This window comes from Ambystoma mexicanum, chromosome 9, assembly GCF_040938575.1.
Source record: "Ambystoma mexicanum isolate Mex_15411 chromosome 9, UKY_AmexF1_1, whole genome shotgun sequence".
NCBI classification, from domain to species: domain Eukaryota; kingdom Metazoa; phylum Chordata; class Amphibia; order Caudata; family Ambystomatidae; genus Ambystoma; species Ambystoma mexicanum.
In genome coordinates, this window is record NC_090931.1 from 991,550,758 (window position 1) to 991,576,244 (window position 25,487).

The 25,487-nt window shown below is 43.8% G+C and overlaps 1 protein-coding gene across 3 annotated transcripts in view; it reads left to right on the forward strand.

Annotated features, from left to right (window-relative positions):
* MAP3K20 (mitogen-activated protein kinase kinase kinase 20) overlaps positions 1-25,487 on the forward strand; it is a 1,515,864-nt gene that overhangs the window by 1,202,983 nt on the left and 287,394 nt on the right. For all 3 annotated transcript variants that reach the window (XM_069616229.1, XM_069616231.1, XM_069616230.1), the window contains exon 16: positions 24,644-24,736. In XM_069616229.1, coding sequence (XP_069472330.1) covers positions 24,644-24,736 — 93 coding nt within the window. The remainder of the gene's footprint in view (positions 1-24,643; positions 24,737-25,487) is intronic.

Consider the following 25,487-nt stretch of genomic DNA (forward strand, 5'->3'; position numbering starts at 1 on the left):
CCATGCAAACAGAATATGTCCCTAAGAAAAACCTTGGCCATCTCCTGAGCAGTGGGAACAGAAGCTAAAGGTGAAAAGTGGGCTAGTTTGGTGAAATCATCGAATGTAACTATGATGGCTGTATAGCCTCTTGATGAAGGTAAATCTAGCACAAAATCGGTTGATATCGATTGCCAACCATTCAAGGGAATCTAGTGTTGGCGTATCTTGCCTAAGGGGCAAACGTTTGAAAATTTGGTTTGGGCAGAAACCCTACAAGAGGATGCATAATCCATAATATCAGATCGAGCGGTGGGCCACCAAAATAATCTCTGTAGTAGATACAGTGTGGGAGCACATCCTCTGTGGCCTACGAGCATGCTTTCATGGCACCAAGAAAGTACAATTGTCTGCAACTCAGAAGTAGGTATCGCCAGGAGGTCACCTTTAAAGAACAACCCCTCTTTATTCTTGAGGGAATATTCAGAAAGGTGGTTGTCTCATCAGTAGTCAATGTTGGACATGCAGATCTTACCCTTTCAAGAAAGGTAGAAACAGTATAAACGTATTTCTTATCTCCCAGAATCCTTTCAGGGAAGATGGGTTTGTCAGAATGACATGGGCTATAACGTGATAAGGCATCAGTACCAATATTGCGGGTCCCAGGCAGATATGTCAGCACAAAATCATATTGTGAAAATAAATAAGCCCATCAGGCTTTGTGGCTGTTTCTGCATTCTTGTTTTTGACTCACTGAAAGGTTTCCGTGATCAGCCTTATTTTGAATCGATGTTTAGCCCCCAGAAGCAAATGTTTCCATTCTGTACATGCCTACTTCATAGCAAGTAACTCCTTCTCTAGCACCGCTTAATGGAATTGGCAGATTCCATCAGTGGATTTTCCATCATGGGAGAATTCATCAAATTGTTTCCATTGACTTTTGCCTCAAGTGTATGTGTGGCGTGTTAGGGTAATAATAACGGTAGGGGGGGTTGCGGGGGATGCAGGGTTCTCCCCAGCATACATTTGCAGCAAAATGTCCTATAAAAAAAGAAATTCAATGAATTCTTCCACGATGAAAAATTCTCAATGAAATCTCATAGAACCCTGAGTCATTGGCCCTCATTACAACCCTGGCGTTAAGGGGTTAACGGCGCCGTAAAAGGTGGCGGCGCCGTTAAACCCTTAACGCCTGATTACGAGGTCCCTTTGCGGGTGGCACTTTAACGCCTGCTTTTAGCAGGCATTAAAAAACCAACCCGCAAAGGGACCTAGGAGCTAATTACAGCACCGTAATTTACGGTGCCGTAATTAGCGCCTTCCCCAGTGTCATTCAGGCCTATGGGGCAAAAATGGGAATGAGGAAGGGCAATGGTGGAAGGGGGAATTACCGCCCCGCCAACCTTGGAATAGGGCGGTAATTCCCCTTTCCACCAAGGGGGTGCCGGTATTTTACCGGCATGAACCATGGTGCTAATAGCGCCATGGTTCACCGCCATCCGTGTAATGAGGCCCTATGACTCAATGGTATAACGACGTCCTTTCATCACCAGGCATTTTTCCGAGTGAATTTTAAACATGCACGAAATTATGAAAAAGGTTATCAACATATTTTGGGGGGTGGGAAAGGGCAGATAAGCGGTTGGGGGAAAAGTAAAAAATAGGTGTTGTAGCGGGGTTCGGGCCCCCCTAAAAAAAGAAAAAAAGAAATGTGGTTATCTTTTTCGTTATTTTGTAAACGTTTAAAAGGCAATCTGAAAAATGCCTCATGCCGATGAAAGAACATAGAACCGACTCAATGATATAGAAGGTTGGCAAATACATGGTCCATAAATCAATAAAATACTGCGGGTGTGCTGACAAAGCAGAAGGGCATCACACGATGCTCATAGTGACCAAAGGGGATGTGAAAGGCAGTCTTCCACTCGTTCCCATTTCATATCCTAATCAAGTGATAGGCCCCTTGCAGGTCCAGTTTGCAAAATATGAAAGCGCCTTGGACTGCCTGCAGGATATCCTCTATTAGTGGCATAGGATAATTATCCTTTGTGGTAGCCTTATTACGGCCTCTGTAGTCAAGGTAGTTTCTGAGTTCCTTTGTGTCCTTTTTGGTACAAAAAATAAGGACGCTCCTGCAGAAGATCGTGATTTTCTGATAAGACCATTATTAAGATTTTACATAATATACTCATTAAGGGCTTCCTTTTCTATCAAGGAAAGAGTGTACATCCTGCCAAATGGGACTTACTGTCGGGTAGAAGATCAATGCAGCAGTCATCTTGCCTATGAGCGTCAAATCCTTGATGTCCTTGTCCTCAAACAAGTACAAGCAGTCATAGTATTTGCGGGGGGTATAGCACTAAGGTGTATAGCATTGATTAGGTTATCCACAGGCTCTGATGCGGCAACAGGAATGACTAGAGGATCTATCCTTTCAGGATAGCAGGTCTGGGAACAATATTCAGATCCTATACCATGCACGTGTGCCCAAGAATCGTCCATAAACAACCCGGCAGCCACGCAATCGAGGAGCACCAATGCTTCCATGGATTTATGAGTGGCAAAAGTAAAATGAACATGTAGGTCAAGGAGGGGAGATTCTGGTAGATGCAGTGAAGCGAAGGTAACAAACAGGGACTATCTAGAGTACCCCAGCCTTTAGTCCCTTTTTAGGCAGGGGTCTGTATTTCCCGCTCTTCTAGGAGGTACTATGGGGTAATTCCTTAACAAATGTCCCTTGACTCCACAATACTTATGTAGATCCTGCTCCATTCTTTTTCTTCTCTCTTCATCATTAAGCGGGTCATGAGCAGAACCTATTTGTATAGGTTCTGGCTCAGATTACTTAGTGACTGTATCGGTTGGACGATATAAAGAAGGCCCTTCTTCCTTTTTTCGCTTCATTTTTGTAAGTGATGTTCCAATTGGAGGGCTGTAGCAAACAGTTCTTGTAAGGTCCTGGACCTGTGTACACGGGCCAGTTCATTCTTAATGTCTTCATGAAGGGCACATCCTAACAAGGTGTATTGGACTGTCTCTGGCCATCCATCCGGTCTCAGCTGTGACTTTCTTAAAATTGGTAAGGAACGTTAGAACATTGATGGTTCCTTGTCATATCCTTGTGAACGGAGGATAGCACAAGGGCACCACTGCCGGTCTTGGAAGCAAGACCACGCAGAGCAACAGAGGTTTGCATCCCAGATCCGCACTTAGAAACCAAACTCAAGTATTTAAGTGTGTTATAAAAAAACAATTAAATACAAATAAATAAAATATCTCCAATAAATTCATGAGCGCAAAATGTCGTTTCCGGTCTTTTGACATTTCTTTCTTGGGATCATAAACCCTTGGCAGTCATCTAATAAAGGACTGCTGGATGTAACAAATGGGGTAGCTCATTCTAATGCATTACCCCATCAAGTTGGATAGCGTAAACCCTACGCGGGCTCGTTGCCTAGCGAAGGCATGGGGTATGAAGGTACACTGCACTATGCAGGCTTCCCTGAATTCCCGTAATCTGCTAGGTGAACCATAGTATTTCCCACTGGTGAGTCCACTTTATGGAGGGTCTATAGGAGTTGGTTCCAAAGTGGTGCCCATGTGCTGGAGCGTCTCAATCCCTGTTTTCAAGGACTGAACTTAAAGCTGTTAATGCTTGTACCGCAGTAATACGTTCCTGCATCTGTGCCATCATAGGGTTATGTTCGTGGCGTGGCAATCTCTCATCTGTAGTAGGATCAAGGTTGTTATCTGACTTCTCCTTGAAGCTGCGATCTGATGTCCTTCGATCCTGCAGGTGATATGAACACAAGCAGGGGCAATCCCTTCCTGATGCCACAACGCCCACCCAAGATGACAAAGGAGGGAGCAGAAAGGGAGCATTGGGGGATCGTCCTCAAATCAAGAGGGAAAAGCCAATAGGCAGAAAAACCCTTTAAGCATATGCAGAAGCAGGCTGTAGCTGAAGACTACAGTACGGAGTACAGGTAAGTGACAGGTGAATGGAGAACACTGGGACGAGAAGGGAGGCAAGGAGAAGCAGCAGACAGGAAAAAAGGAGAGGACGGGGAGCAAATAGTGTAAGAACAAGGGAGCGACATCCCTGGACAATCAGCAATGGAGCATCTTACCTCTGCAGAGGGTTTACAACACACTGTGTGTAAGGAAACTGGCTGTAATCAAGCAGCGTCTTCCAGAATAGTCGGAAACCATAGCAAGAAAAGGCTAGAAAGCTCGCTAACGTTTGTATAGAATGGCGCGTACCACCAGTGGAGCGCTTCCAGCATTGCCAAAGTGACCACCGGGAGGCGGTTCGCACAACACTCATTTATTTTCGCATAGAGAAAAAGTTCAGTTTTTGAACAGCTGTAGTATGAAAACTGCTTCACAGTTTTGGACCAAATAACACCAAATTAGGGCCCAAAGCGTTGACTTAATTTCCCCTATTTGTTTTGCGGTAAACCCATTCAGTAGTTTTTAAAATTTACGACAGAGAACAGGGTGCACCCTGTTCCTTAAAACCTTTATATATATTGCATTGGGGCTTTCCAGCAGAGAGGCTGAGAGGCCACCATTTTTATTTTTGCTCAATGGGAGTGATTCTATATTACCGGGAGAATCTGCAAATGAAAGAACCCAAAACGCTATTTGGAGAAGGAAACAGGGTGCCATCAAACTTTGGAATGAACTCCATAGTGACGTTACATAGTCTAATAACATTGTAGACATCAGAAAGAGACTCAAAACGCTTCCGTTTATGTAACCACTCATAGGGGAATGCTGATTGTTTTAAACAACAATGCTTAAATGGCCTGGCCGTAGGCGGTATATAAATATCAATAGCAATCATATCAGTCTGGAGGCCGGGAGTGGGAAAGAAGACACTGTGTAAAGTTGGGGATTTGGAGGTGGGTTGGGAAGATAGTTACGGGTAAAACATTTTCGGTTTATCAGGGGAGGACAGCGTGAATCTCACAAGATTGCAGCGGCAATGCCGCAAGACATGCTAAGAAAACAAATATGTGTCACACAAAGCAATGACTGATAGGGGGTAATGGGAGAGGGTTAGGTAGAGGGTTAGGGAGGGAAAAAACAATTGAGTGGAGTGAGGAGACCTGGAAAAGGGGGCCAAATGTTGAGTGCCTTTGAGGACATGGAAGTCTTTTTAATTCTGACCCAGCACTCTACTGCAGGAATTTCTTTTATCGTAAATGATTACTGTGAAATTATCACTGGAATACGGAGTTAGAGAAAAAAAGTATTAACATCAGCAGTGCCGATATCTACTGAGCAAGGGACAGTGGGGGTTTGGTAACAAATTAATGGTGTGAGATGGCCAGTGGGCCCAAAAGAAAGATATTGGTGCAAAACGTACAGCGGCCACAGCTGATGGCCATGGCTAGTGAAACCTCAAGAAACTATGCAACATGGCCATGGCTAGTGGGCCCAAAAGAATACTATTGGTACAACATGTACAGTGGCCACAGCAGAAGGCCATGGCTAGTGGGCCATGATGAAACTAAGGTATAGCAAAAGCCTTAAAATTCAGCGAAAAACCATTTGTTTAAGAAAGCGTTAAGGTGTTCAGATTTAATGCAACAAAACCCCTGAAATTCAGCAGTTGCCTTTCAATCAAGTCCACTTCGGAGAAGAAAATGCGTCCCATGAACCAAACAGTGATAGGAGTTAATGGCAAGGAGAATCAATTGAGAGGAGTGGGGGGACCATGGAAAGAAGAGGGGGACACTTAGTGAGTGCCTGTGAGGACAAGAAGAGTTTTGGATTTTCAAGTGTTTTCGGGGGAATATGGGGGAATCCTGTGGGCATGTATAGTTCAATGCCGCTGTATGTGTAGTTCGTTGCCATTATTGGGGGAATCCTGTCGGAATGGGGAGAGAGTGAAAAGTATCTTTACACCTGCTGTCATCACATCTCCCAGGCAGTGGGTAATGTGTCTCTGTGAAATGATAAATGTAATGATATCTTATTTATATCGCGCTCATACACAATGGGCCTCATTACAAGTTTGCCGGTTCGGTAACAACGGTACCAGTAAGCTAGCCGGTACTGTAGTTACCGGACCGGCAAACTACGAGTTCTGCTCGTGGGTGCTTTTTCGCCCGCCAGATCAGGCTTGGCAGGCGGACGGTCAACCGCGAGCCGAGCATGTCGGATGCACCGGCACCATTCTTAATGGTGCTGGTGCATCAGGCCTCCCCATTCCCATCGAGCCCCATGGGGCTCAAATGGGACTGGGAAGCATTTTTTACTGGTGCCCGGGAATGGGCAAATAACGGATCCGGCGTGGCCGTAATGACCCGGTAATTGCCCATTCCCAGGCACCGGTAAAATTCGCAAGTTCAGCGGCAGCTTGCCGGTTTTACCAGCAAGGCTACCACCAAACTTGTAATGAGGCCCAATGTGTCTATGTGCCAAAGGCCATGGCTAGTAGGCCCCAATGAAACGTATTGTTGCAACCATGTACAGTGTCCAGGGCAGAAGGCCATGACTATTAGTCTCAGAAGAAACCTCAGATGTTCACCTTAAATCTAATCACCTTCACTCTCTACTAACTAAACTTTTCTCAACAAATTTCAAATGTTTTGTTGCTGTGTATTTTTCATCAATGACATTTGTGATGTCATCTTTGATGTCCTAGATGTTAGTCTTAGCAGAACACGGTGGTGGCACGAGTTATGGTTGCTTGCTTACCATAACTGGTGAATTTCTGAGGTTTTTCAGTTTTAAATGTAACCATAGCGTCCCTTTAACAAAGTTTTTTCATTGAATTTCGTAGGTTTATATTAGTGCAACTTAACCATAACATCCTTTTAACAACGTTTTTTCAGTGAATTTCATAGGTTTTATTTGTGCAACTTAACCATAACGTCCCTTTAACAAAGTTTTTTTCAGTGAATTTCATGGGTTTTTACCAGTGCATGCTATTTTCCTACAACTTACTAATATCATACTTACCCCAATATAGCAAACTTGTTGTACAATTTACAAGGTTTCACCTTAAAACTCTGCCATTTCCCACGTTCTAGCATCATTTTTAACACTTCTGTATACTTTTTCCACTATTTTTGCGTCCGTCGACGTCCACGAACGTCTGACGTCATCGTGGACCTTCCGGAAAGTGCCAAGTGACCATGCGTACACGCGCGGTATGATGATGTGTTTGTGAACACGTCCGCACTTACGCGATCGGGTCCGTGCATTGAGGACAGTTCAGAACTGCATTTTCTACTGATCAAGCTCAAAATGTACCCTTCCACAGCTCCTACACCTATGCTTACTCATTATCGATTAACAATCTAGAACAAAGCACATACTTGGAAGAATAGTAGCAAAAATGCTATTTTTCTTAAAATAGCATCAGCTATTGCCATCCCTCCTCCCCAAGAGCCACCACCACCACCAGCTGGAGGACCTATACAACAAAAAAAGTGCAGTACTTCTAAAGACAATGAAGAGGACTAAGAAGATGAGGTAGAGGAAGTGCCTACCTCTAGCACCCAGAGAGAATAATGGGCGGGGCAGTTCTTTACCACTGTTGGGAATGTTCCAAAGGCTATAGCTACCAGTGAAAGGCACTGAGTGCAACTTTGTAATCAGTCATGTACTACCTGGACAGTACTCCTTCGGGACCACCTCCATGCGCCGCCACACCAAATCCAACCACTGCAATGCTCTGAGAAAGGTTGTTCCTTTCTTAGCAAGTACTAGGCTGTCTTCCTCCACCTCATCTTCCTCAACCAATATTGTAAGCACACAGCCTGCTTCTGTGGGACACAAAATCCCACCAGCTACCTTGCAATCAATAAAAGAGGCTGTTGATCCATATCTTTCGAAGACAACAGTCCTCTGCATATACTGCAACACACCACTCTGCAGGGGAAGCAATTTCAAAGAACTCTTGAAACTGTAATCAAGGAGCATAAGAAACACTGCCCTCAACCTTAGAAGTAACACACACGCAACATCTTTCCCTATCCACCTACCCCTCCATATTAGTGCAAGGTGCCTCTTTCCTCATTTCTTTCCCCACCTTAGTTCTAACTTCTCCTGTAAAAAGAAAATACATTAAAAAAGGAACCACCTTTCACAGTAACAAAATAGAACTAAAAAAAAATCTTATAGACTCCATCTACTTCACATTTCTCAGTAAAGTACATAGACTCAATACGATTTTCCAACATTTCCATTAGCATTTTGTGTTATGCTAATGGGAATAATGTGGCGTTCCTCCCCCGTTCCATAGACTGGAACCGATGATAACAGCCCGGCAGCCCAAGTTGTCGGCCCAAGCGAAGCGAGGGCGGATAACGAGGGCTTCAGATCGTTATCCCCCATTCCAGCCCCTGCAATGGGGGATGAAAGCCATTAGCACACTGAGTTCCCAAGATGGGGGAACCCGGGGTGCTAAAAGAAAAAAGATTTTTCTTCCTACACCGGGACGCAGAAGGAAAATCCTTTTCCAAGATGTCGACCATGGAAAGGGAAGGCGGGACTCTGTACAGAGCCCCTCTTCCCTTTCCATCGCAGCCTGCAGAAAGCAAAGAGAGAACCCTATGACTATATTACCACAAGCACATTTTTCCCCTTTCATACCTATCCCATTTTCGAATAAATCTAGCTGCTCCCAGGTGCTCGTGGCCACTTTAACCCCATTTGTCATCCCTCATGGTCATGACCAGTAGCCAGATTGTCCCGGTCATGACCTTATGCCATGACCCAGACAATCTGGCCACTGCCCATGGCCACAGGCTATACCTCAGTCACCAAAGGTTTATCACTATTTTTTGTACCTACATTATGACACTTGTCAAAAAATAAAACACAGCACATTTGCAAAACCATGCTTTAAGGTCCTTGCCAATGATCCTTACATGAGTTTGCTGGAAATCCACCGTTGTTTTATTTTTTCAAAAGTGTGAAAATGTTTGTACATAGCCCCCGCTTGACAAAATACATTCAGACTTTACACAAACATTCAAGGTTGGGTCTATAATCTTTCTGAAAACTTTTGTCCACATTCCTCAAATGGAAACAAAGTTATAAGCCATCGATATATGTTGAGGCACCCCCTCTAATTTAGCCCCCCCCGGTTAAAAATCCCACCAAACTTTACAAATACATGTATGTCTAGATCTACAATATTTTTTGCAAACGTTTGTGTAGATTCATGAAGTGGCACCACATTTTTAAGACTTTACAATATTTTGAGACCCCCCTCTAATTTTGCCCCCTCTTAACAGAATCGCACCAAACTTTGCAAAAACATTTACATCTAGATTTGAAATCGATTTACAATCTTTTGTGCAGATTCGTCAAATGGCACCACATTTATAAGCCTTTACAATATTTTGGGACCCCCCCCCTCTACTTTTGTTCCCTCATAACAAAACAGCTCCACACTTTCCAGAACCATTCGGAATTAGGTCTAGAATATGATTCCAAAATGTCATGCAGTTCCATTGAGTGGCACCAAAGTTATAAGCCATCCAACTGCTTTTCACCAAACCTGTAATGCAGAAATAGGTGTAGATGTCCCCGAATATCTGAAGTGTGCACAAACATCACAGAACTGTACCTGAACAACCGGACTGTTCGCGGACTTAGGGAATGAAAAACGCCTGTTTTTTGGCTTCTTAAGGCCATAACCCATCCCATCCTCACCACCCCCCACCTCCCCAGAGATTGTTTGATGTGTTTGACAAGTGCAATGTTGTGTTTTTAATAGGTGTTTACCGCGATGTTCGCGGATACTGGCGAATGTCCGCAAATCCAACATGGCAGGCGTTTCCACAAATCGGATGCACTTCATGCTTTCAACCATCCAATCAGTGGACGCATCCTATGTCTCCGCCATCACGCTGCCGCCGGACCGAACTGGGAAGTGAGTCCGTGGACCAAGCCCAGATATCACTAATTTTGTTTAACTACTTTTGGGCCATTTTAAAAAACAACTACTGGGCGGATTTACACAAAATTTACAAAGTATGCTTTTGGGACCAAGCGCCGCTTCTGCCGCAAATTTGGTGAAAATCCATCCAGCGGTTTGGGCTATAGAGGTGAGGTAAATTCTTTTTCAATTGCTTCGACGGAAAAAACTGGGACCCCCTACAATTTTGCCCCCCCTTCACGGAACCTCAACAAACATCCAGAAAAATTCTGACCTGACCATATACTTTTTTTGCAAAGTTTGATAAGGATTCGTCCAAGGGGGGGCAAAGTTATAAGCAGCCCAGAAAGTGCTCTTCCTATGGATTGAGCAACGTAACCATAACTACGGGGCCGCTACCGCAGGGCCTGTAATATTATATATATATATATATATATATATATATATATATATATATATATATATATATATATATATATATATATATATATAATATATATCAGTGAATAAACATTGTTAAAAGGACGTTATGGTTAAGTTGCCCTAGTAAAAACCTATGAAATTCAATGGAAATACGTTGTTACTGGGACTTTATGGGTACAGGTACAACCGAAAACCCCCAGAAATTCGCCAGTTATGGTAAGCTAAGCAACCATAACTCGCGCTACCACTGTGCACTGCAAGGACTAACACCCATGACATCAAAGATGCTGTACGAGCTAGTGTGAATACATTGTGTTTGTTTCCAACTCTGGAGAAAGCTGCATAAAGCTGACCATGAGAAAACCATGAATCCCGTAAATCGGTTGCAGCTACTTTGAGCAGGAGCGTTGAGATTGCCCAGCAATATTATCGGTGTCCCGATCTACAGCCGAGGCACCAGCGACCTCTACATAAGTGCTGTAGATGTAGTGCTGAAGCATGTACGCTTGAAGTGGCGTACATGTAAGGTTTGCACTGTTGAGATGGCATACATTCATCAACTTCCGTGGGAAATTAAGTTTCTGTAATTATCATGAGAGATTTGCCACAATGTGACAGACAGTCATTGCGGACACTATTGAAGAAATATGCATCGTTTCCTGTCACTCGTATTAGTACAAAAGCACAGTATTGTGTCATCAGCATGACTTTAAAAGTGAGTGCTCCTAATGTCAGCTAGAATGCTGATAGTATGGAAAGTGTTGCATCAATGAACTGCAGAGGTTTTCACAAACTGCTGAACTTTAGGAACAATGAACGTAGAGGTATTGCAGAACTACGGCGCAAAGAGCCATATGGCAGGGGTAAGCATTTCAGACCGCTTAAAAATGAATAATCCCAAAATGGTATATTTTATATTTGTGAGTGTAGTGAGTGGGCCCCGATTTCGCCTTTTATTATATCAGCTTCAATTTGTTAGAGATAATAGTATCTCCTTATCTGTAAGTGGGGTGCAAACACAATGGTAAGTGCCTCTGTGCCGGGAATGAACAAAGAAAGAACGAAGGCTAACTAGCCTTCAGTGTGGGCTACACTCGCTAAACACCACTTTGTGGTTGGATTCAGTATGTTCATTAATTAAAATCTTAGATTCAAGTTTTATATCTAAAATTAGTACCCAGCTGTTTTTCTTTATGCCAAATGTGGCTTATATTTTATTAGAATAGTCGATATATTTCGGACTATCTAAGTCTTACCTCAGGGCGTATACAGGTCATATTTAATCATACAAGTCAAACAGTAGTCAATACAGGTGGCAAATGGTCATATTGAATGTAACTGCCACAGATAGTTCTAGCATTTATTTACCTGGACAGTTACATCATGGTAACAGTGCCATCCCTTATAATTGCCTCGAAATCAGAGGCTTGTGTGACTGAGTAGTCGTTTGCTACAAACCCTTTGGTACACATTTATCATTTGACCTAGAACTGATCCAACGAGTTATCAGCATAACCTATACATACACTCCTGTTTAATGAAGGACAAATGAATCACAATCTACCCTGTTGGTGTATTATATTAGTAAGTCTGGTTTTGAAAGATTGTATTTTCAGTTCAAGAATACAGAGTTCTTAATTATGAAAACAGATTCTTGTGAAGGAATTATGGGGAGTTACTGCGATAGAACTGGAGTTTGACTCCTGTTACTTGATTTTACCCATGTAATATGGTCTCTCCAAGATGTGATTACTGAACATGTCACACGCTTGCTGTTACAACGAAGCATGTTACTACGGTTTCCCTAGCAACCAGTAAATTACTTGATGTGTTCTTGTAGTGACCGCTCACATTCTCGTGAGCGGCGAACACACAAACCAGAACGCTGACAGAATGACAATGATGACCATCATTATAGAAAGTGTAAACTAGTGACTTTCCTACATTACAACATTGTTACAGAGAAGCTATTCAATACAGCCAGCCGGCCTTTATCAAATGACGAACATTACTGGCATTCCAGGTCAGGAACCACAATCCAGGGCGCTGGGGACACTACATTTTTCACGTTTAACTTTCTATTGAAAATGCCACCAATACTAATTGGTGAAATTTCACTTTACGTGCCTCTTGGTTATTCAGTAAAACACAACATTGGGAGAAGGCTATATCAGCATAGAGAAGTAATGGCATAACGAGGAATCTTAATGATGTGCTTGGAAATAAAAGAAACCAATGACAATGAAGTAACTCATAAATGTTGTTCAGAGACTTGGCTGATGGTCCTTAGCATTGATTTCTCTGTTTGTTGTTTTCTTTAAATGTTTTTTGTCATGTTGTCCATTTTGTGGCCCAATGTGCGTTACAACATATCTTTTCTCTGATTACTACTCTGAGATTGAATATAATGGGTAAATGATTGTTTGATTACACTTTGATCTCTCTGAATACTAGTGACCGGTTACATATTTGAAAATACTGTTGTGAATACTGTTCAACTGTAGAATGATAATATTCAATATGAACATTTACCACATGTATTGATTACTGTTTGACATGTATGATTAAAGATGACCTGTAAACGCCCTGAGGAAGGATTTTGAAGCACTTTGAAGCACTCCACCTGTGTATAAGCGCTATATATATACACACTTACAATTGCAACAACTACAATTAGACAGTCCAAAATGCATCGTTGTGGGTGCATCTGCAACTATTCTAATTAAATACAAGCCACATTTGGCATTAAGAAGAAGAAAAAGGAGACTGCTGTGTACTCATTTTAGATACAAAACTTGAATCTAAGATTTCAATTAATGAACATACTGAATCCAACCACAAAGTGGTCTTTAGGGAATGCAGCCAACACCAAAGCCTAGTTAGCCTTCTTTCTTTTTTTTATACTTGTTACATTGTCTACACCATGGAGCCTACCCCCATGCCAAATTTCAGGTTTGTAGCATGTTGGGGAGTATGCTAAACATTTCGAATAGGCACACACATGAATCCATGCATTGCAGACTGCAGTAATTAGGAAAATGTATATTTTATACATTTTACATTGTCTACACCATTGAACCTACCCACATGGCACATTTCAGGTTTGTAGCAGGTTGCGAAGCATGCTGAACATTTTGAACAGACACACACACATCCAAGCATTGCAGATCACTTAAAAAAAAGAAAACTGCTTACATTTCATTTTAGAAAAATTTATATTTGATACGTTTTACATTGTCTATAAGAAATTATGCCATGGTGCTAGCCCATAACATACTTAGGGTTAAGACGAATTTCTGTGGAGTTTCAGAAAAGGCTGTCTTAATAACGCTTGAACCTTTCCATGAAACAATTCTGAAATAGTTCCACAGTAAAATTTGGAGGTAGCTGCCCCTGCATGGAAAATATCAGATTTTTTTTCATGGACGGCTTCATATTTTTAAACAGCCATTAACATGGGGTTTTCTCATATGTAAAAAAAAAAACATTATTTCAGCCCAAATAACTCAAAATTGAGCAGTTGGATTTTCAAGATTTTTGTCCTGCAGCTAGATATTATGTCATGAATTGGTGTACTGACATTTATTTTAAAAATCGAGCTGGTCAATTTTGAGATATTAGTGTTTGCAGATATATCTATATATGGCACATGTTCAGAATGAATGTGCATATTTTCATACAAACTATACACGTAGGTGTAGAAGATGTACATTTAATAAGGTACGCTTCTATACAATATGAAACCTCACATCAAAGTTAGGACTCATGTTGAAGTCAGTTTTCCTATGTGTATGAGATGTACAGGAGATTTACATTGTGTACATATATGCAATGGATTTCTCCTTTAACTCTCTTAGATATATTTAAAATTCACATCATAGTCACAGCTCAATTTAATGTACATTTGTATACGTATAGGAGGCATACAGAACAAGGCATATAGAACAAGAACCGAATGAATGTACATTTTATACTCAAACTATACACGTATGTGTGGGAGATGAACATTTCGTACGTGTATGAACTGCAAAACTCATACTCTTGTTAGACGTATTGAAAACTCACAAGAAAGTTACACCTCAATTTAATGTGAACGTTCATGTACACGCACACGGCACACACACTCTTACCATACATGCTCTCATGACACACACTTATGACACATCAACGTACACCACATGCTGTTAATATTACGAAACACACTCAGAATGAATGTACACTTCAAAAAAGCGCCACGCTGGGTATTTGTGAAGGGTAGGTTAGTTTATTAAATTGAATTGAAAGTGCCCTTTACGGATGACACGTGTTTCGACACACCAGTGTCTTTTTCAAATCAGGGCTGATAGCAATGCTAAATCTCAAGTCAAAAGGTTTCAATTGGTATAACACACAGTCATAGGTTAAATCCCCCTCCTGGTTCGCTGAAGTCTGCTGCCGTCTGGATTGTGACAAGGGGTTGGGGTCACTAGTGTCCCCTTTATTCTTGCTCCACACAACCTGCGACACCTTCTCGAATTGGAATAATAATCAGGCGCATGGTGACCTTGTAAGTTGGTACGAAACAAAAAAGCCCCGGAGTTGTGGTACAGTCAGAATGAATGTACAACTTCTTTTACAAAATGTACATGTGCTTGTAGAATATGTACATTACATATGCTCAGAATTAATGTACAGCCTCTATACAAAATGAACTTGTACATGTACAATATGTAAATTACACATGCTCAGAATTAATGTACAGCCTCTATACAAAATGTACACATACAAGCTCATACGCCTTACAGCACACCATCTTACGATACATGCTTTTATGACACACACTCTTAAGACACATGCTCCTACAATATACATTCCTATGACATACAGTCCTTCGACCCAGACTTCTAAGATACATGCTCCTGTGACACACAGAACACACAATATTACCCGACATGCTCTTGCATCAAACACTTAGGACACATAGGGACTCATTACGAGGTGGGTGGAATGGGTTTAATGGTGCCGGTGCCGGTAAACCCATTCTGCCCTATTACGAGGTTAACTTGCGGGACCCACGCTGAACTTCTGGTCAGACCAGACATCCTTTGCGGGTCCCGCAAGGGGACCAGGGAGCTTATAACCGGCCCATTATTAACAGGCCCGTTATTAGCTCCCTCCCTATTACCATAAATGGGAATGAGGATAGGTTTTTTGAATGAGGAATTACCGGGTCCTCCAAGATTGGAATGGGCCGGTAATTCCTCATTTAAGGAACACGGACCCGGACCCGAGTAAGGAGGCAGCCATGGCACTAATAGCACCATGGCTACCTCCAAACTCGTAATGAGGCCCATAGACGTACGTCACATGCTGATACGCTATTATAACACACGTTCAAAATGAATGTACAGTTTCTATACAAAATGTACATGTAAATGTAGAATAAGTACATTACACACACATACACTATTATAAGTATGAATACTAACATCAAAGTCAGGACTAACTTCGATATTAGATTTCAGGAGATGTAAATTGCTTACAGGTATGAACTGTATACCTCATACATGCATCTCGTATGTTTTATATACAAACACTACCAAACGTGTGACAGATGTACATTTTGAACATGTATGCTACTATACGTATGGGAACTCACTTCAAAGTCAGGACAAACATCAGTGTCAGATTTGAGGAGATTTAAATTGTGTACATGTCTGAACTGTAAAATTCATATTCACTTCTTGTACATATGGAAACCTCAAATCAAAGTCAAACTTCAATGTAAGTTATCATTTTCACAGGAGGTGCATAGTGGATGTTCATTTAATTACTTCATGCCAAACAGTCATATGTTAAATGCCATACACTCACACGCCACTTTGTCCAACCTTCTCCTTACTCCTTCGGCCCACCTCCTTCTCATAAACTTTCCCCACTTCCAGATGCTCCCTCCAACCTTCCTCCGGGCACTCACTCTCACCTCCTGACTTTTCCTCGAGCCAGCCTTCTGCAACCTGTCTCCTGCATCATTCTGCCTCCTTTCAGCCACAAGCTTCTCTCCGTAACCTCCATTCCTCTCTCACAGTTCATAATAAACACATTCTAACTAAGCAGCTTGTAGTTATTATGGGGTTTTTGCTCCTCTCCCTAGGCTGCAGATCTCCTAATCGGATGCACCTAGAAGCAGAAATAGATTGGTTTACTGGTGGGAATTGTTTGTATACAGGTGGAAAAGCTTTGGGGTCACAGCATATCATACACTGCCTGCATAACACTGAACCACAATCTTGGAATTGGCATGCGCAGTAAGAGTGTGTCTGGCCTGCAAACCTTATGCAGCACTCAGCTACCAGACTGCTTTTTTGTCCATGCAGCTCTGCAGGACCCAAACTGGAATGCAGAGGACATATTAGGGTACATGATAATAACATATTGGGCATCGACAAAATGCTGTATAATTCATAATCCAACATCCATTAAAGGGAAAGGATATAGATGGGAAGTTACTTGGCAATCCTCTGCCACAAAACTGAGATGCTGAGCTGGTCCAGCATATCCCTATATACAAACTCTGGGCCCACATCAGACAGTAGGTGGTGGCAATCTTCCCCCATGACCACTTCTTCTAACACCCTCATAGACAAGCAATAGAGGTTTTTGCATATCTCTCCCCTTTCATCAAAGCCTCCCTCCAGGGAATTAGTTGGCAATAAACTTTTTGGAGAAAGGATAAGGAGTCTTCAAAATCACTAGGCCACTCCAAATTCCCCATCAGTTTCCCATTACCACAGACTTATAGATCCACCACTTGTTGTCCCACCAGTTTAGTAGGAATGTAGAACTTTCAGCCTTGTCATTATTGAGGCAGCACCTCCTTTTCTCTGGTTATCTTATCCATTCTGGCACCAAATTCTCAGCTTCTTCATATGGGTTCCCAACTACAAAAGAGCTTGTGTCCATTGGTTCTAGAGCTGAGTTGTTTAGGCAGTCCCTGGCTATATGGATCAACTTTACAAATACTCACACACACACATAACATTTAGTTGGCATCTGGTCCAGCAAATCAGGCTGAGCGTTTTAGCGTTAGAAGAGCATGTAAATTCTAGGAATTTGGTGCCTCTCTCTCTTCGTTGACACTTCTGGTGATGGAGGGGAGATGCACAAACTCCATAACGATTCTCACCCGGGCAAAGGGGCAAGTGGTTTCTTAGGATTCATCTCAGACATCCATTGTTAGGCTGATTGATGGTCGATGCCGTACCAATCCCCATTTCTAAAGTGGGTCAATCCAGCTTTTTTACAAGTTGTTGTAAATTATGGGGTAAGGAAAGCTGACCAAATCCGCTTTTGCTGGGAAGGCATAATTGTTCTTAACTGGTAACTGGTACTCATTTTATGTAGTGTTTCCAGATGAAAGTGTTTACTTCATTAAGTTCACACATCTAGGTTTTTCAGAAACCCTTTATGGTGGCCTTCTCTTGGAGGTCCTTAATACTTTATGCAACAAACATACCTAAAGATGGCATCCAACCAATTAAACTATTTTTGAATGTTTTGTTTTTGCCTGTTCATGTCCATTATCCATCACTTCTCCAGCATTGGATCTTTCATGGATTCACATGCTTAGAATATTCCCCGTCGTCAGACTGGGACCCCTCGGTACACATATATAGCCTTTTCCACTAGGAAAACTTCCGACACTTTTGTGTCCTATCTACGTCCTTTTAGGACCCGCCTACGCATGCTCCGTAGGCCGTCCCCGTATAAGAGGCCCGCTCCCGCGGTTCCCCTTCGGATTTCAACCGTCTCCAAAGTAGTGGGATCTCCTTGCGTTGTCTTACTATTTTGTACAAGGTTGCATTACTGGAATTTGAGTACAGAAAATGTCCTCCGTGTCAGGAAAAGCGCTGTTCCGCCCATGCGCGACGTGCGGCTTAAAAAATGTTTACGAGGGGGACGGACATATGGATTGTATATATTGCCTCCACCCTCATCATTCGGCGGATAACTGCGACATATGCAAAGGGTTTTCTCAAAAAACCCTCAAAGACCGCAGTCGACGACTGGTGGCATGGCTGAATGATGGAGCGGGGGCACACCCCCCTTCGGAGGTAGGCTCCACACAATCGGCAAAAACATCACGCCGTGCTACCTCGTCGGAACCACCGGCGAAGAAATCTCGACCGACGGAAAAAGAGTCGTCTGGAAGTCACTCAACTAGAGACTCCTCGTCAAAGAAATCATCTTCATCAAAGGAAAGGAAATCCTCCTCGGGCGATCATCATAGATCGACCACGAGTCGAGAGTCGAGTAAAAGCAAGCCAAGTGTGGAAAAGGTGGGACCGCCAAAACCACCTGCTAAGTCACCGTTGTCGACGGCGGCCCAGTCATCATCCTCCACCCTGCCACAGGTGGCATCCACCGTCCCACCGACAACGACGTCGACGATGGTCTCGTTGACGGGGGTTCTACAAGAGGCCTGGAGGCCTGAAGTTTTTGATCCGATCCCCCCGGATACTTTACTACAAGAACAGGCTGTGTTGCTGTCCTCGGAGGAGGAGAATGAGAGAATATCTGGCCCAGCAGACCTAGGGCTACGAGTGGCTGACAAGCCGTCGACGAGGGGATCCGTTATACCGGTATCTGCCCCTCTTCTCAATCCTCAATCTGTTTTGTCATTGGAAATTCTGTCCACACTTCAATCGTTGTTACAGTCGTTGGACCAGAGACTACCTCAGGCAAACCTGCCACAGTCACCCGTCGACGAGCCGGGCCCGTCCCGTCAACCGACGCACCTACACACGCCAATCTCAGCACTGGCACAAGAGGAAGGTGAGCTGCCAGATTCGGAGTCTGACAGGGGAGCCATGTCGGATATCTCATCATCCCCCTCCAGGGATCCAACCTGGGAGTCAGAGGTGGAGTTGGAAACCCCTAGAAGCCCAGCTCACTCGTCCCCTCCGGACGACATTGCGTCATTCCATTCTATGATGGAGAAGGCATGCAAAGAATTTGGTTTGTCCCAGGAAGAACAGAAAAAGGACTGTTTTTTGTTCGACCACATGGGTAAGAGAAGGAGGTCTGTGTTCTCGATACCAATACTAGACCATGTATGGAAGGAGGGGTTGCAGACAATGCGTCATGTGTTTTCAGAGCCGGCAGTGAAAGGACGCCTGGAAAAAAAGTTTAAGGCTCCAGAGTCTACCCCCAAGTGTTTATCCTCCCAACCAACGCCAGACTCGGTGGTGTCGACGGCAGCGGCGAGGAAGGCTAAGGCGCAGCACAAGTGCACGACTCCTCCTGAGAACGAAGTGAGACGGCAAAATGCCTTTGGCAAAAATGTGCTATCCGTGGGAGCGACCACAATAAAGGCTGCAAACTCTCTGGCAATTGTTGCCAGATACGATAGGGAGATGTGGCACAGGCTAGCTCCGTTGCTTGATCATCTTACGGAAGAGCATAGGAAGGCAGCGATATTACTCGTCCGAGAAGGTGAGGAAGCCTCAAATCACGCAATAAACATCGCGGTGGACCTCGCTGAGTCAGGCTTCAAGCAAGTCAATAATGGGGTCGTATTACGTCGACAGTCATGGCTTAAGTGTACCTACTTCAGGCCAGAAGTACAATACAAAGTTTTAGATATGCCCTTTGAGGGAGACCTTCTTTTCGGTGAGAAGGTGGACGAAGCCCTAAAGGGAATGAAAGAGGACTCGGACACGGCACGTTCATTGGGTGCCCTCCAGAGTGGCAGAAACTACAAGTCTTTTCGTCCCTTTAGAGGGGCTTCAGGTAATTCAAGATTCTCTGCATCTGGAGACAGATCCTTTGGCAGATCTGCTTACCCCTCCCAGGGATACAGACGTGCCTCCCAAACGGCAAACCGTCGCCGGAACTTCCAGACTTCCAGAAAAAGACCATCATATCCGTCGTCGTCGAGAGACAAGCAAATTAAAGATCAGCAGTGACATACAACACACCGTTCTGGGGGGAAGAGTTTCAGCATATGTCGACGAATGGGAACGAATAACGACGGATCAATGGGTGCTGGATACTATAAGAAACGGACACTCTCTACAATTCAAACACAGCCCTCCGCAAATTCCACCTGCGTTCACCGCTCATTCCCATCTGAAGATACTGCAACAAGAGGTAACACTCATGTTAGCAAAGGGCGTGATAGAATTAGTTCCAACATCACAGAGAGGTCAAGGAGTCTACTCAAGATATTTTGTTATAAAAAAGCCGAACGGCAAATGGCGTCCCATTTTAGACTTATGCGATCTCAACAAATCTTTGAAGAGCCTAAAATTCAAGATGCTCACTCTGCAGGAAGTGATCCGCGCCGTTCAAGAGGGGATTTTCTAGCGTCCCTGGATTTACAGGACGCGTATTTCCATATTCCAATGTGTCGGAAACACAGGAAATTCTTAAGATTTGTAATAGGGCGGACTCACTGCCAATTCACGGTTCTTCCTTTTGGGCTCAAGACCTCCCCCAGATCGTTCACGAAATGCCTGGCTCCAGTAGCGGCCTGGCTAAGGAAGCAAGGCCACCATGTATACCCATACCTCGACGACTGGCTGGTAAGGGGATCCTCCCCAGCGTCGACCAACACAAGTTTACAAGCCACCATGCAGCTTCTACAACAGCTGGGATTCGCCATAAACTTCGAAAAATCCTCTCTGCAGCCATCGAGATCGCTGGTATTCCTGGGGGCACAGTTCGAGACCCAGTTAGGGCTAGTGAAACCTTCTCTCGACAGAACCTCAAGACTCAATCAACAAGCATGCCGACTACGGTGAAACACCAAGATCTCAGTGAGAAAATACGTTTCGGTCCTAGGGGCCATGGCATCCTGCATCCATCTGGTGGAAAACTGTCGCCTATTCATGAGGCCAGTCCAGGAATTCCTCGCGGACCGATGGACGCAGGCTCAAGGATCGTGGTCAGACAAGATAACCATCGACGACGACAAGCTGCTTCGGACCCTTCAGTGGTGGCAGAGTTTCCACAATCTGAACAACGGCGTACCCCTACAGGAGCCGGAGTTTCAGCGAGCCATAGTCACGGATGCGTCCCTAACCGGATGGGGAGCTCACATGGGTGCTCTCCAAACGCAGGGTCGCTGGTCTCCAACGGAGTTACTCCTACACATAAACGTGTTAGAACTCAGAGCAGTACGATGGGCCTTGAAGGCATTCCTACCACACATCAAGGACTCGCGAGTACGAATACTGACCGACAATACAACGGCCATGTTTTATCTGAGGAAACAAGGAGGGACGCGATCAAGAACTCTTTCCATAGAAGCCCAGAAAACATGGCATTGGGCATTAAAGCACAAAATTTCCATCGTGGCTCATCACCTTCCAGGAGTGAGGAACTCCCAAGCAGACTCCCTCAGCAGAAGCATGGCCCAGATACACGAGTGGGAAATGGACACAGTTCACCTGATGAAAGTGTTCGAGAAATGGGGTCACCCCCCTCTGGACGCCTTCGCGACCAAAGACAACAAGAAATGCGAGCAATTTGCAAGCAGATGGCCTCAAGAGGGCTCCAGGGGGGAGGCATTCTCCTTCCCATGGACGGACATGTTCCTCTATGCTTTTCCCCCGCTCCCCCTCATACGGAGGACAATACAGTGGATACGCAGATATATTTGCCGGGTAATTCTAGTGACACCATACTGGCCAAGGCAACCGTGGTTCTCTGACCTGCTTCACCTGTCGCTGGTTTCCGAAAGCCCCAAACCTACTATCCCGGGACAAAGGCACGGTGTGGCATCACGACCCGGACAGTCTCAACCTTACAGCCTGGCTCCTGACTTTTTAGAGTTTGGTGCTTTAGACGTTTCGGAGGATTGTCAAAAAATTCTGCAGGCGGCTAGATCCCCTTCTACAAACAAATCCTACTACTATAAGTGGCGGCGGTTCTGCGAATGGTGTAGGGGACAACAGGGCCTACAACCGTTGTCGGTAATGCCGGAACAAGTTCTACCTTACCTGCTCCTCTTGGCGGAGAGGGGATTATACTTCGCATCGATAAAGGTGCACCTGGCGGCCATCTCGAGGTTCACAAGGAAAAGGCAGTCGTCTCCTCTATTTAGCGACAGACTTGTAAAACACTTCATGAGGGGTTTATTTCGAGCTTTTCCCCCGGAAAAACGTTCCCCCCCGACTTGGAGTCTCAACACAGTGTTGGCAGGCTTAATGAAACCGCCTTTTGAGCCTATGGCCACGTCCGACATAAAATTCATTTCGTGAAAGTTGGCATTCTTGATTGCTATCACATCAGCTAGAAGAATCTCGGAACTGCAAGCGCTGGTCGTAGACCCGCCATACCTAAGATTCTTTAAGGACAAAGTAGTCCTGGCAACTAATCCTATGTTCGTCCCAAAAGTTCTGACAGTGTATCACAAACACTCGTCCATTGTTCTCCCTACTTTCTTTGCCACATCATCATCGGCAGCAGAAAAAGCTCTTCATACCCTGGATGTTAAGAGGGCTCTGAAATTTTACCTACATCGTACACAGGAATTCAGGTCTACTAGACAACTGTTCGTCGCATATGGTCCGTCGACGAGAGGAAAAGCAATCTCTAAACAAGGATTGGCTCGATGGGTCTCATCGACGATTGCGTTTTGTCACTCTAAGGCCGGAAGGCCACTGCAAGGGCATCCTAGAGCCCATTCTACAAGATCGATGTCCTCCTCAACAGCTTTATGGGCAGGAATTCCGTTGACATACATATGCCAAGCTGCGGCATGGTCAGTGCCCCACACGTTTACCCGCCACTACTGCCTTGCCAGGCAGCATGCGGACGAGGTACAGATGGGAAGAGCTGTCCTGCTCCATCTGTTTCAGTAAGGTAAGCTCCACGCTGTGGAGAATCTGTTGTCTACCTTTTAATGACAGTTTATTTTAGGTGGGTAAGGTTATATGCGGTAACTTATTCCTACTGTACATATGCATTGTGTAGTATGTTGAGGATATATTACATTACATTCTCACCGCCGTCTCAAGTGTTACTGCTATACAATCTATTCTAAGCATGTGAATCCATGAAAGATCCAATGCTGGAGAAGGGAATAGTTTCTTACCTGTAACTCCATTTCTCCAGCGTTGGTATCTTTCATGGATTCACATGCGCCCGCCAACCTCCCCGGAATGTAATGTATTTCATTGATAAATGTAACCCTTCCTACTTTGGAGGGGCCGAAATCTGAAGGGGAACCGCGGGGGCGGGCCGATTATACGGGGACGGCCTACGGAGCATGCGTAGGCGGGTCCTAAAAGGACGTAGATAGGACACAAAAGTGTCGGAAGTTTTCCTATTGGAAAAGGCTATATATGTGTACCGAGGGGTCCCAGTCTGACGACGGGGAATATTCTAAGCATGTGAATCCATGAAAGATACCAACGCTGGAGAAATGGAGTTACAGGTAAGAAACTATTCCCTTATCCTATTCTCTGGTGGTTCTTACATTTCTTCAACTATATAAAAGCTTAGATTGCATTATCACACCAATAAACACAGGCGTGTGGGGTGAAGAGGTTAGTCTTCCACCTATAATAGTGTTTCTTGTTATTAGCATCACAGGCCTGCCTCCAGGGTGCTAATGGGGTTTTATTTTTAAGGGAATTTGTGGCTGCATCTTTCACGCACATCTGATTTGCCTGACAAAGCTTCAAACCAAGATGACAGCTAGAGAGAACAGTTAAAGTTGTTAGTTGCTTTTCTATTTATTTGGTGGCCCTGAAGGGGGAGTGTACTCGGTGGTAGGGGAGAAAAGGAATGGGAGGGTGGGTTGCAGGACAGCACTCCATAACTTGAGCAACTTTGTAACTATGTAACTATATAGCTAACTATGTAGCACTCATCCTAACCTGAAGTGCAGGAGAGAGGGGGACAGCTTGCTTGGTGGGGTTTGCTTTTTCCAGAGTCATTGTGCATAGCAGGAGAAAGTGTGGTTTCCAGCTCCCAGGAGTTAATTGGCTTTCGAGTTGGGGAGTGTTCCAACAAAGTATGAAGGTGTCTTGCCTGTTATTTAAAAATTATGCAGGTCTCGGGATGTAGCCATTGCAGTTCCTTGAGGGTGAAGTGATGTCGTCGAATTTCTTCACATTAGTGTGATCAAGCATTACTACTAAGACTGAAATATTTTTCATTTAATATAACCAGCCATTGCTCCTTCCATGTTGCTTTCATTTTGTCCTACAGTCTCTCTCTATATTAACTTTGCATCTGGCCTACGTAGGACGTGAATAAATTGCACCACCACAACAATGTTAAACATATGTTTTAAACCAGGGTAATCTAAACAAAATCCACATTTTTGTTTTCGATACTTAGGATCCAAGAGGAGAAGATGATGAAAATGAAGAAAAAATTGTAAATCTGGAACTTGTTTTTGGTTATCATCTAAAATCTGGAACACGCCCTGAGGTAAAAAAGTAAAACTGCATTAGTCATTCGATTCATCTATATTTTGTCACTATACATCATAATACATTGTTTGTGAATATTCATCACAGTCATTCTAGTAACAGAACACCAGGAACAGAACAAAAGTCAGGTGCTATGTGAATAATCCCTCCTCTTGGAACTGCAGCCATGTGATCAGAGCTTTCTAAAGTTAGCATGTTTGTTGGTCTCTGTTAGATCAAAGTGAAGATTGTTTCTCTGCTGTGACCTGGGACATGAACTCCACATCTAAACAGTGATTAGTTATCCAATCTAGGGTATTATCTGACTGGACATGCTTGGGTCTGGAAACAATTACCCACATTTCTCAAAATATTCAATGTCTCTGTCCGTGATTGCGCACAAAGAACACAAACACAAAGTGAACTTTGGCCTTCATTGGGGATCCAATGAAACATCATCAGTAGATGAGAGGTTTGGTCAGCTCGTCTTTCACCTAGAAATTACCTATTTGCTTTTTGATGGATCGGGTAATATGTATTGAAGCAGGATAATGGTTTAATTTACATCTGTGTAGAGAGGGACGTTTTATCGTAATGGGGCATAGAATTAATTATTTTCTATTACCTCCAGTGGGCGCTTTGACTTTGAACTTGAAGGGTTTGTTCCATGGCGCTGCTGTTATCCCATAGACAAAGTCCCATCCGAACTGTCTTGAAATTTGTCACATGATCTTATAGTACCAACAGTTGGCTCTTCATCAGGGCTATCA